The sequence below is a fragment of the Grampus griseus genome (genome assembly GCF_964374135.1).
Source record: "Grampus griseus genome assembly, chromosome: 3".
In the NCBI taxonomy this organism is placed as follows: Eukaryota; Metazoa; Chordata; class Mammalia; order Artiodactyla; family Delphinidae; genus Grampus; species Grampus griseus.
In genome coordinates, this window is record NC_139019.1 from 159665728 (window position 1) to 159679068 (window position 13341).

At 51.0% G+C, this 13341-nt stretch overlaps 1 protein-coding gene across 14 annotated transcripts in view; it reads right to left on the reverse strand.

The window, feature by feature from the left end:
- The window catches only part of EPS15L1 (epidermal growth factor receptor pathway substrate 15 like 1), a 101023-nt gene extending 92513 nt beyond the window's left edge, over positions 1 to 8510 (reverse strand). For 12 of the 14 annotated variants that reach the window (XR_014296602.1, XM_082652586.1, XM_082652585.1 and 9 more), the window contains exon 1: positions 8443 to 8510. Coding sequence is in view for 12 of the 14 variants with exons in the window: in XM_082652586.1 (XP_082508712.1) it covers positions 8443 to 8475 (33 nt within the window). In the remaining 2 variants the exon portion in view is untranslated. The remainder of the gene's footprint in view (positions 1 to 8442) is intronic. The other 2 variants (XM_082652575.1, XM_082652583.1) reach the window with 2 other exon arrangements.
- Between the last annotated feature and the right edge of the window lie 4831 nt (positions 8511 to 13341).

Genomic DNA, 13341 nt, shown 5'->3' on the forward strand with positions numbered 1-13341 from the left:
TTAAGAAAAGCCAATCTTCTATGGATCAACAGGGATGCTTGTTACTGTCACGAGTAAATCAGAGAACCCCTTCTCACACCCTCTCACAGCAGAAGTGAAGAGGCATCGGGAACCCTGGGGAGGGGTGGGGGCCTGGCCATCAGGATGGTGGCCCAGGGGTGAGGGGGGTGCCCTGACTTTCGTCACCAGTAGAGTACGTACATGCCTGTTTCTTCACCCAAGACATAAAATACAAAATGTTCCCACCAATCAACTACCAACAAGAGCAGCTAGAGAGATACTGCGCTCCTGGCTGCTATTCAGAGCACGCAGCAATCAATCAACAGGTGACCATCACCTGCCTGCTTCAGATGCTGGGACACAGCAGGGATAGAGCTGCTCCTGCCCTCCCAGGAGCCCACAGCGTGGCATCCACGGGAGTTTTAGATCTGTGGGCCAACCGAGACACCCCACCTCCCCAGGGGGTCTGACACCAGGCATTTTACCTCTCTCCCTTTTCAGTTTCCTTGTTCAGAAATAAGCACAAGAATGATGACAATGACACCTCCCTAACAGGGAGTCAGGGGTGAATGGGCACAAAGTGGGTATCCAACCACACTCCCTTACTTGCATGCAAGACCTGTGCCCCAAATCTCTCCGCAACACCACTCTGGGACACCCCGGGTGACCAGCATCTGGGAACGGGGGCTTTGACTGGGCAGAGCAGATAGGAGGGGCAAACTGTAAAGATGGGGGTGGAGGGACAAGCAGCCAGACTGAAAGGCTGCACACCTCTGCTTCCTCCGGTCCTACTGGAACAGAGGAGGGAAAAGAAGAAGGGAGATGCAGGTCTCCTCTTCCTCCTCTCCTATGTCCAGCCCAGTGGAGGCAATTCATTCCACTTCTGCGGGCTACCACTGGACCTCCACGAGGATGTCCGCCACAGGGTGTCCGGATTATCCGTGCCTGGGAGTCCGGCTCCAGTTCAGCCATCTGAAGGGCAGGTGTTCAGTTTTATTTATCTTGGGTCTGAGCCAGCACAAAGTAGGTGCTCAGTAAATGTAACATTGTGGGGGGGGGTCCCCAGGAGATGGGCTGTGCCTCAATGTTGGGTCTGGCCCAGCTTGGAGGGCCTGTTGCAAAGGTGATGAAGGTCTGGTCTCAACTGACACAGCCACCACCTGGTGCCACCCACCTGGCTCCCACAAAGGCTTGTCTTGTCCTGCTGGCTGCCCACACCACACCTGCTTCTTCCTCCTGCTTCCTGCCCCCACTCAGAGGATCCCTGTACTGGTAGCCAATCCACATATTCCTTTGATCATCAGCCGTTCTGCTCTTCCAGAAACCTCAGGCCAGGTTGCTCTGTACCACTTCAGGACTGTAGCACAGCAAATGTCTCTGAGCTAGTACCCAGCTCTGGGCATTCCCTGTATAAGCAGTCAGACAATCTAAACGTGTCACTTTACTCCTCAAGAACTGCCAGAGCTCCTAACTGCCTCTCATAAACTGGACCTGCCCTACCCGTCAGCCTTTAGTTCAACAGATGACTCCTAGCACCTAGGGTACGAGGTCAAATTAAAACCTGCACAGCCCCTGCCTTTGTTGACATGGTCTAGGCAGTGCGGGAGAAAGACCATCAATCAAATACTCCCACCAATAGAAAATTACAAACTGGTATGTGGAAAAGTACAGAGTATCCCCAAAGGCAGTAACAGAAAAGCTGGGCCAGGCTGTCACGCAAGTGATGTGGCAGCTGAGATATGAAGAGGAGTAGGGATTAACCGGAGATGAAGTGGGGGAAAGAACAATCCAGAGAGGCCATGAATACCATGTGCAAAGGCCCTGAGGCAAGAGAGAATATGCAAGCAACTGAAAGAAGGGCCTAGGGGCTGCAGGGCAGAGCAACAGGTCTGGGAGGTGCAGGATACAGGGGTGCCGTGTGCTGGGTGGGGCAGAGGCCTGATCCAGTCCATAGACAGTGACGGCTAGGCACCACCTTTCCCTGCTTTCAGCCAGTATGTACAAAAGGAGGAGAACCAACTCTCTATCAGGCAGTCCAGAACACAGTCAGCAAATCGATTCTGCTATCAAGAACTACAACAATCCCACTCAGCAGGCAGAACCGGGCGGCAATCTGAGGAGACGGCTGTTTGCGGTCATCTGTAACCTCTACTTCCCCCTCCATCAGCCTGTAGCAGTAAGACTGCTGTGGCGGGCAAAGCACTCCACGCAGGAGCAGCCTTTGGGCCACAGAGCCGGCAGATCTCCTTTCCTCCCCCACGTCTGCGTCAGCTACTCTCTAGACAAGCAGACACCCTGTCAGGCCCTTTTGTCTCAGGCCAATTTGTAGGCCAGGCACAGACTCCTGTGTCCCATTTTACCATGCCACCTTCTTCCCTTCAACCCTAAGTCACCCTAGTTAAAAGAGGGACATGTACCCCAAAGTCCCATCCCCGGCCTCACATTCGGCCCTTTGAGCTGGAGTTCCAGTTTCTTGGCTTTCGCTCATTCTGCTCTGCCTCTGTCAGAAATGCCATGCCTCCCTCCCTTCCCAGGATCTCCACGGCCCAGTCCAAATGCCCCTTCTCCTCCAGGCAAGCGTCTCCAACACACCCAAGTGCAAGCAAGTCACCCGGCCCTCCTCCAGCTCGGACCTGAGCCTCCCCAGCCTGAGCAGAGTGCACTCTCCCTGGGGGCTGGGCATGGCCCACTCTCTCCTCCATCAGCCTCTGGAAGCAGTGAGTACCCACTGCAGCAGGGAAGCCCGCTGATCCCTCATAAAGACGACGAGCAGGTCTTTCCATCTCCCCCTCCCCATTCAAAAACAATAAAATAAAAATGTAAACAAGTGATCTTCTCTCCACCAGACTCCATAGAACCTAATGATGAAGTAGCAGGACCACTGTTTAAAAACAAATGAGACCTCACACTACCATAACGTTTGGCAGCTTAAAAAAAAAAAAAAATCCAAGACAGGAAACTGCAGTGCAACGCAGAGCCCAGGACGGGGGTCAGAAGAGCCGTGCCAGCGTGAGCTTGCTGGGTGCCACCTTTGGCAAGTGACATAAGGTCTCTGGGCCTCAGTTTACCCCTTTATATAAAGCAAGGATGACTGACCAGGGTGACTGGGAGGATAATCTGAGCCATCCAAATGCCTTTCCTACTCAGTCCTTGGAGCCTGTGTGGACTCCAGGCCTTCCCAGACCTCCGCGTCTGACTGTGCCCTCCTCGGCTTTACACTTCTCACAGCGCAGATGGCATCACTATACTGTGTACGTGTTTGTTCATTTCTGTACGTCTGCTTCCTCTCCTTAGAACCTCAGCTCCCTGGGGCAGGATGGTCTTCAGGTTTGCTGGTACATCCTGCTGCCCAGAAAGCACCAGCCAAGAGAAGATGCCCAGTAAATGCCTGAACAAACAGTGTGCTACACAAATGAAGGCACTTTGCGCACACGTCTATCACCCTGAGGGATTCTGACACTCCACTGTTGTGAGACAGATAAAACAGGTATAGAGTATTATTCCCAATTTGCAGATGGGGAAACTGAGGTGCAGAAAGTACTGCATAACTGAGGTCACTGAAAGAATATCTGGGAACCCTAACATTGAAAAACAGGCACCCTGAAGGGGCCTCAAATGATAATGGGGCTCCAAGAGCACCGTCCCGAGGAAGAATATCGAGTAGCTTTCCGAGTGAGTGCTGGCTGCTCAGTTCAGGTCAAAGTGGACAGCAGCCCTGGAGTGGGGCTGATGAGGTGCCTCTCACCACCGGTGGCCGGGGCTGTCGGCACAGCCTGAGGCATCAGAGAGTGGACACTCTATCCAATACATCTGATCAAAGACAGTCACTTGCTTCCCCGATCAACCGATCAGGATTAAGAACCAGGCAGGGGAAAGTTGTTTTAAGGCTCAAAGTTGGGGCAGAAGAGGCAAAACTTACATGTTCGTGCTTTACCAGGAGCCACGTAGTCAACAAAAACCAGGTTGAGGCAGGTCAGTAAGACAGAGACAGCCAGGGAACTCTGGATCTTACAGGGTGAGCCAAATTTACTCTAAAACCTGGCTCTCACAACATTGTAAAGCAACTGTACTCCAATAAGAATTAATTTAAAAATAAAAATAAATAAATAAAACCTGACTACCACCACCACCCCAATTTATACTGCATTAACATTCTAGTAAGACACAGAAACTAGCAATTATTTTGGAGGAAAAAACAAGGGACAAAAGGACAAACAAGTGTCCCAAGCACTGAGTCTTCATTCCAGACACATTTGCCTGGTGCTGCTGTGGGCCAGCAGGCTGCCTAGAAGAGCGGAAAGAGCAGGGCTCTGCAGGCAGACAGATGTGGGTCAACCCCAGCTCTGCACCCACCAGCTATGGGACTTCAGCAAGTTACTTAATTTCTCTGGGTCTCAGTTTCCCGTTTGAAAAATGGGAATAAAACACTCTTAAAACAGTGGTACCCATTAAAAAGAAGCATACGACTAAGTGGGGAGGAAGGAAGAAGGAACTCCTTGGGCACCGGGCAGACTCTCATTGTCACTGAGCCTGACGCTCTCCTCCCATTACCATTGTTCCCTGGGTCTGGTGGCCATGCAAGGGACCCACAGAAGGTACAGGAGGGAGAACTTCCGTTCAGATGGGGCTGAAGGAAGACACCACCAAAGAGGCCTCTGGGGCAGGCAGGATGCAGCAGGAGGTCACAGCATGAGGTTCTAGCCATTGCGGGGTGGGGAGGGTTGGGAGGCAGTGTTAAGAGTGCTCTGCACCAGAGGCAGGAACAAACAGAAAGAAAGGATGCAAACAGGAGAGGCTGAAATTTGGGAGAAGAGAGACAGTAAAGGCTGAGGGCAGGCTACAGTGACGGACAAGCGTTGCAGGGCTCAAGGAGGACCAGTCCCAAGGACAGGCCACTGGGGTTAAGGACCACCGTGTGCTCTTGTAGGTTACTGGTGACCTTGCCTACAAGAGCACAAGGGGGTACAAAGGGGGTAAGGGACACAGGTGCATTTCCAGGGTGGGCCGCAATTAAAGAGGAGAGGTGAAGGGGGGCGCTGGGAGAAACATAAATCAATGAGACATTGATGGAGGAAAAAATCACTTCTAGAGGGAGAACTACCTACTCTTCAAATTGACAAGATTTATATTCAGGGTCAGAGGAGACTACATGGGGAGGGGACATCACAGATATGGCAGAGTAGGGAGCAGACCAGGAAAGATGCTGATGGGAAAAACGCAGACAGGGCTGGAGGCAGAGGAAAAACACCCCACCATCCACAATCCCACTGGCTACCCGCTTCACTCACCCTCAGCTGGCCATCCACATTCCAAGTGTGCCCTACACCTCAATCCAACCAGACCACGGCCTCCTGCTCCAGGGGGCTCCCCTAGTGACCCCAACCAGAAATTATCCTGGAATTATATGCATGCTTCCCCTGTAATAACTGTGAACTCGTGTTAGACTGAACTGAACTCGTGTTAGCCTCAGCTAGACTGGAAGCGCCTGATAGGTCTGTGCCTCACACCTGGGTTGACAGGAACATGTGGCGCAGTGCTTCACTTAACAGGTGTAAATGTTGACATAATTACCCAAGGAAGGAAGACTGGCCATGCCATCATTCAACAAAGGAAAAGGAAAAAGCACACCAGTCAATAACCTGAACTTGTCAGAGACCAGGGGATTCAGGCTGTCGAGCTCCTCGTTCAAATATGCTCCCACCCCCAAGGGCCCAGACCCCAGGCCTGGGGTCTGGAGGGAAGGCCTGGGGTCTGGAGGGAAGAAAAGCCACCTGTGAAGGGTGCTGGGTGATGCAACTCGCTGGTCCCTGCTTCATGGGTTTACCTGACACCCCCTGGGTGCTGAGCACAGAGTCAGGAGCACTGAGCAAGAGATCTATGTTTGGTCTAATGGGGACACAGACAGCAAAGAGACCCACAGACATCTGTGGACCATGACTGGTGCTGACGGGTGGTGTGGCGGAGGCACAGTGCTAGGGGAGGGGGACTTACAAGAGGTAACCAGCAAAGGCCTCTGGGGAGAATGACATTTGAGCTGCCACCTGAAAGGAGCCAGGCACTGGCACCACGAAGGTAAGAAATAGGGATGAGCGCTTCAGGAAGGAGGAACAGCCCATGGGACATCATAAGGACAGACAGAGCTTAAACTACGAGCAGAACAGAAAAGCCACAAGTATGGCTGCAGTGTGGGTGCCAGGGTGAGAAAGAAGCAGGGGAGGCTGGCAGGCACCTGACCAGCAGGGATTCCTGGGGAGGGATTGGGATTTTATTCTAAAAGGTGCTAAGCAGATGAATCACATGATCTGATTCAGGTTTTCACACCTTACTTCACAGCAGCAAACCACTGCCTTCCTCTAAAGCTAATCCTTCATCAGTAACGTAAGAAGAATCCCCTCTCTTCGTTGTGTGGATAAGCACTTAATAAACTCTAAAGCACTCAATTAACCTTAGCTATTGTCATCAAAGTTCAAATTAAGGGCTTCTCTGGTGGCGCAGGGGTTAAGAATCCGCCTGCCAATGCAGGAGACACGGGTTCGAGCCCTGGTCCGGGAATATCCCACATGCCGCGGAGCAACTAAGCCCGTGCGCCACAACTACTGAGCCTGAGCTCGAGAGCTCGTGTGTCACAGCTACTGAAGCCCACGCGCCTAGAGCCCGTGCTCCACAACGAGAAGCCACCACAATGAAAAGGCCGTGCACTGCAACAAAGAGTAGCCCCCACTCGCGACAACTAGAGAAAGCCCACGCGCAGCAATGAAGACCAAACGCAGCCAAAAAAATTAATTAATTAATTTAAAAAAAAAGTTCAAATTAAGGCAGGTGCCGAAAAGTGGATAGGAAGTTTTAAAAACCAGGGGCGCTTCCTCATTAAATGAGCCTAAGCCTGTTTCTCACACACTCACACACACACACACACACACACACACACACACACACACACACACTCACACACACACACACACACACACACACACACACACACACACACACACACACACACACACACACACACACACACCACCATACCCTAAAAGGTAGCAACTGGCTATCAATAATAATACCCAACATCTGTAGGGCACTTAATAGTTTACAGAGCACTTTCATATGTGTTAATTCATAACCACTGGTCTCTAATGCTTTTAATTTAGTGACAGTGTTACAAATTGGCTAGTTCTGGCAATATTTAGGAAGTACGCACTGTCTCTCTCCTTGGATCAGCTGACCAGTCATGTCAACCTGCCTAACAGCTCTCCTGGGGTTTGGCATTCTCACAGCTGTAATCTCTATTTCCAAATGTCCAAATCTGCCAGAGAATTAAATAATGGTTATAATTACAGAATCAATGAGTGAGTCCGATGTGCCAAGCACTGTTCTAAGTGCTTTACATGCTTAATCTTCACCTAACCCCAATACTTTTTTTATATTCCCATTTTCCAAATGAGGTGGCTGGGGCATAGAGAGGCTAAGAGCTTCGTCCAAGGACAGTCAGAGAAGTAAGCCTTGGAGTCAAGATCTGAACACAAGATGATGTGACCCTGTGTCCTCACTCTCAATCCCAATGCTGTGCTAGATAATTCTGGCAAAGTGCGTATAATACGGTGCTTGGTACAACACAGATATTCAGCAAATAAAAGTAGCTGTTACTAGCAGGACACAGGTAGTTTCTAGTTCCCACGAGAGTGTCGCCTCCAGGACAACAGCAACCTTGTTGGTCTGGGTGACTGCTGCGCTCCCAGCACCTGGCCCGACGCACATTTGACGGATGGATAAATGAATGAACGTCGCTCCCAGAAGGCAGGGTTGCCTGCGCATGGCTCTTTTTGCACGTCTGTGTCGCGCCACTGATACTGCCCCTTAGTAAGAGCATCTGGCTGATCTGAGGGCACCGCAAGGCGCCCGGAGACTTGCGACCCCCTTCACGGCGTAGGGGTGGCGGAAGCAGCTCCCAGTGGAAGAAGAGAAGAGTCCGGGATCGCACTGCTGGCAGGTCCTGGCTCCGGCGGGGCTCTGCCCTCCGCCGCGGCGGGGACACTGCCGCCCCGGCGTTGGGACCCGGCAGGAGACAAAGACCCGCGAGGCTGCCGCACCCGCAGAAATGCTTGCTCCCCTGGCCCACCTCCCCGGAAGGCAGCCCAATGCTACCGTGCATCACCCGGCCTGGAAGCTGCGGAGAACGCCGGGCCCCGGGTGGAACAGACACGCACTGCGGCCCCGCCTGCGGGGTCGCCGCCCGCATTGGGTCGCTCTGGTGCGGGAGGCCGAAGGCCGGACCGGCCTGTCACCTTCAGGACCACACGCCCGCCCTCCGCCGGGGCCCCTCAGCGCGAGCCGCCGCCGCCCAGCTAGGCCTCCTCGCGCTTAGGCCTCCCCGCAGCGTCCGCCTAGCGCCCCGCACGGGCGGCGGCACAGCCCCCGCCGCCCGCCCTCCTAGCCAGCCCGTACCTGCTGGGAGAGGGGGATGAGCGGGGCCGCCATCTTCCCGCGGACTCGGGCTCAGAGCGCCGGGGGGAACAGGGCGGGGCCGCGCGTGCGCACTGGTGCGAGGGGCGGTGCGCGCGCAGCCCGGCTTGGGAGAGGGCGGGGCCGAAGCAGGGCCGCGCAAGCTCAGCGGAGCCAGAAGGGGAGGGGGTTGAGGGCGGGGCCGCGCGCGCCTAGCCCCAGCTGGAGGGGGCGGGGCCCGGGACCTTTGCAGAGTGCCTCACGCGCTCCTTCACCACCTCCTTCCCAATTCCTTGGCTCGTCTGCCAAGGTTCCTTACCCCTCCGGGTCCTAGCCGATGATGGGCCCTCTTCTAGGGATGCTGTTCCCATTGCCGTGCGCCTGGCAAAAGCACTATGCAGAGGCTGTCGCCCACCTGGCGACGGGACCCTCACCCTGCCCAGCAAGGCGCCCTGTTCCTAGGATAGCTGTGTGTGTGTGTGTGTGTGTGTGTGTGTGTGTGTGTGTGTGTGTGGCCACTTTCTTGCTGTGTGATCTTGGCAAGTCATTTAAGTAGCCTCTCTGCGCCCCCAATCCCCTCTTCTGAAAAGAGTGAATGGTAATATGTGTTTGCTATCGTTTCATCTCTATGCCTCACGCTGAGCCCTGCACAGAGCAGGCACCTGGTGTTTGCTGGAGGACCATTATGGAGGCACATTTATTTGCTTAGACATGTTTTGCCTTCTTTTTACTATAGACACCCACTCATCTGTGGCCGGTTTCCACTAAGAGGATGAGGAAGGAAGGTCCTGCTGAGTAGCTGGCCACAGGGGCACAAGGTTTCTTCAGCACGGGTCAGCTTCCCCTTACGTGGTGTCCTGTGATAGTGGCACTTCTCAGGCAGACAAGCTGGAAGGCTGTGCGATCTTGGGGTAGTGAGGGCACAGCTTCCTGTCCACCTCCTCCCCTCTGGAGTCTCACAGCTGCTTGCTCCAGTGTCTTCAGTGACTTGACATACCTCGTGCCCTTCAAATGAGCACAGTGTGCTTTGTGATTCATTCAACAACCATTCACCATCAAATGCTCATTGAGTACAGGTGCTCCATTTGTGGGCCAGGCAGACACACACTCTACACAAACAGGTCTCACCCTGGAGCTACCCAGACTTGTTAAGTAGACTAGGTTTCCAGATTCTGGTTTACAGATCTGGGTGGGGCCTGAGATTTTTGCATTTCTAACAAATCCCCAGGAGGTACTGAGGCTGCTGGTCCCCAGGCCCCCCACTGTGAGAACCACAGGTCTAGAGGAAGGAAACAGACATGAAAAAATCCCATGAGGAGGAACTTCCCTGGTGGCACAGTGGTTAAGGATCCTCCTGCCAATGCAGGGGACATGGGTTCAAGCCCTGGTCTGGGAAAGATCCCACATGCTGTGGAGCAACTAAGCCGTGTGCCACAACTACTGAGCCTGTGTGCCACAACTACTGAAGCCCATGTGCCTAGAGCCCATGCTCCGCAACAAGAGAAGCCACTGCAGTGAGAAGGTGGTGCACCGCAACGAAGAGTTGCCCCCGCTCGCTGCAACTAGAGAAAGCCTGCGCGCAGCAACGAAAACCCAACGCAGCCAAAAAAATAATTAATTGATTTTTAAAAATCACATGAGGAAATAGATAACCAGTGATAAGTGCTACAGAGTAGTCCAATGGTGTGACACTTGAAGGTTGAGCCTGACTGCAGCGACGGTGGGGCCTCAGAACCGTCACAAGCAGAAGCTGAGTAGCGAAGAGGCACTTTGAGACTGAGGCTCTGGTACTCAGACAGCAAGACAGAGGGTCTTGAAATGAGGCTGGATTACATATGGTCTGATTGGAGAGCCCTGTGTGAAGAGCAATAAAATAAGACCGCATGTGATCCAGCCTCATCTTGAGACCACCTTGCTCTCCGAGCTCCAAGTTTTCAGCCTCATGGTGCTCCTTTGCTCCTCAGTTCCCTGTGCAAAGAGAAGTGAGAGGCCACCAGAGGGTGTGTTTTTTTTAAGATTTTTTTTTTTTGCCACACCGTGCGGCATGCAGGATCTTAGGCCCCCAACCAGGGATTGAACCCAGGGCCCCTGCATTGGGAGAGCAGAGTCTTAACCATGGGTCCACCAGGGAGCCCCTCACCAGAGGGTTTTGAACATGAACAGCTGCTCTAGAACAGCAGCTCAGGATAAGGTAGGCAAAGTGGATGGAGAGGGGATGGATGGAAGCAAGTGGAACAGCTGGAAAGATGCAGTGGTGGTCCTGGTGGGGGTAATGGAGGCTTTTAGCTGCCTTGGGTGCTTTATTGGTCCATGTTCCATAAGGAAAAGAGAAGTCATCCTAGATATTTCAAACAGAGGACAATTTGTAACAGGAGACTGAGTGCAAAAGCATTGGAAAAACAGAGGAGAAATGCAAGGTTACCTAAGATTAGTAACAGTAGGAAGCTGCTAGCCTCTTTAGGACTAAAAGTCAAAAGGGAAAGGGTGTTACCCCAAACCCACAACCACTGGGCCCTGAGCAGGAACCCAGATACCGGTCCTCACCGGCCACCACTGCTTCTGCCATTGTTGCTAAAGTCACCACTATCATCCCCACTGCCTAAGGTGCCGGCAGGAGCCTGGAAAAAATGGCTTCTCCTCTTCGCCCGTCTTCTGATGTCCTTCTCACAGAATGTGATGGGGCACTAACGGGCAAGGTTGTCTAGGAAAATTGTGCAGGCTTCCAGCCTCGCTGTCGAGAGTCTACAGGGGCAACAAAAACCACAGAGACTATCGTGTCTTGACTGGAACCAGAGGCTCAATGGTGAGAGTCTCACCTGGCCAGCAGCAGAGTGGCCTGGAACTCCCTCTACTACTGTGCCTGCCACCCTGGGCAGTAATCAGCCGTCCTGGGGCCTCTCTCACCAGAGTCTAAAGCTGCACCGTCCAACACAGTGGCCTCTCGCCACATATGGCAATGTAAGTTTAAATTTAAATCAATTACAATTCTGTAAGGGAGGATCTGTTCCATGCCCCTTTCCAAGCTTCTGGTAGCCTCCAGTGTTTCTTGGCTTGAAGATGGTGTCACCCTGGATCTTTACATGGTCTTCCCTCTGTACATGTCTGTCTCTGTGTCCAAATTTCCCACTTATAAGGATACTAGTCATATCAGATTAGGACCCACCTTAATGATGTCATTATCACTTGATTACGTCTGTAAAGACTTTCTCATTTTGAAATGTATAGAAATATCAAATCACTATGTTGTGGAACAGGAACTAACATAGTGTTGCAGATCAATTATACTTCAAAAAGAAACAAACTCATAGAAAAAGAGATCAGATTTGTCGTTATCAGAGGCAGGAGGTGGGAGTCGGGGGGAATTGGATGAAGGCAGTCAAAAGGTACAAACTTCCAGTTATAAGATAAATAAGTACTAGGGATATAATGTACAACATGATAAATATAATTAAGACTGCTGTATGTTATAATGAAAATTGTTGGGAGTAAATACTAAGAGTTCTTATTAAAAGGAAAACATATTCTTTCTATGTCTTTAATTTTTTATCTATATGAGATGATGGACGTTCACTAAACTCATTGTGGTCATCAGTTCATGATGTATGTAAGTCAAATCATTATGCTGTACACCTTAAACTTATATAGTGCTGTATGTCAATTATATATCAATAAAACTGGAAGAAAAAATAATAAATGTTACAATAAAATAAGATTAAAAATTCGTTCCTCCATAGAAGGCACAACACCAAGAGTGAACCCTAATGCACAGTACAGACTCTGGGCGATAATGATGTGTCCGTGTGACACATCAATCAGTTGTGACAAACATACCACCGTGGTGTGGGATGTCATTGGTAAGGGAGGGTGTGAGGGTGTGAGGACAGACAGTATATGGGAACTCTCTCTACTTTCTGCTCAGTTTTGCTAGGAATCTAAAACTGCTCTAGAAAATGAAGTTTATTAATTAAAAATAAAATTCATTCTTCAGTCCCACCAGCCAGCCACATTTCAAGGCCTCACATGTGGCCAGTGGCTACTGTATTGCCAGCACAGATGAGGAAAGTTCTCCAGGACAGCACTGCTGCGGAAGATGAGTTCTGCAGGGTCTGAGCTGGTCTGACCCATTTTGTACAATTGTTTCCAGCATTTTCTCTCGAGGTCTAGCACTGCTTCTTCCCTCATTAACTTCTCCCCTTGTTCAGAGATTTAAAAGGTGGGCAGTGTTTGAATCCCACCCCTGCACTTCCAGGGAGTGAGTCTTTAGCTTCTGAGACTGATAACCCCCGATAAACTGGGAAGACCAATGTGACTGTCAGCTGAAAAAGTTGAAGGACCTTGAAAAAGTTCAAGGTCAAAGGTCTGCCAACTTCAACAAAAGCCAGAACAAAATTTGCCAGACCTTCACTTCCTGGCCAGACTTTTCACACTGATCACCTATCAATACGTTCTATATAATTTCCGATTTTATTTGGCTTATTTGTAACATGATGTCCTAAATTTGATTATTTCCAACACAAATTTCTGCGTGAAAACAGAGCTCTTCAAAACAGAAGGCTGCTATGTGTGGCTTTTTTTTTTTTTTTAAGCAAGTCGTTTGATTTAAGGAAAAAAATTTAGCTGCGAAGTAATCACTATTTTCACTTGAGAGAATGAATTTCATTCCTCTGTCTTACAGAGAACTAACGGCCATGGAAGTGGGTCACAGAGTGGGGGAAAAAGCTCCTTTATGGAATGTTAAACATCTGTGCACAAGGCCTGGGTTCTCCAGAATAAGCAGCGTGCAAATGAGGCACGCAAAACCTTTCCACGCCAACGATGCTGCATAAAGATTCCATACTGGAAAAGTTTCACATAAGCTATTAGTAACTTACAACCCAAAGAAATAAAGCATCATTTCTCCTT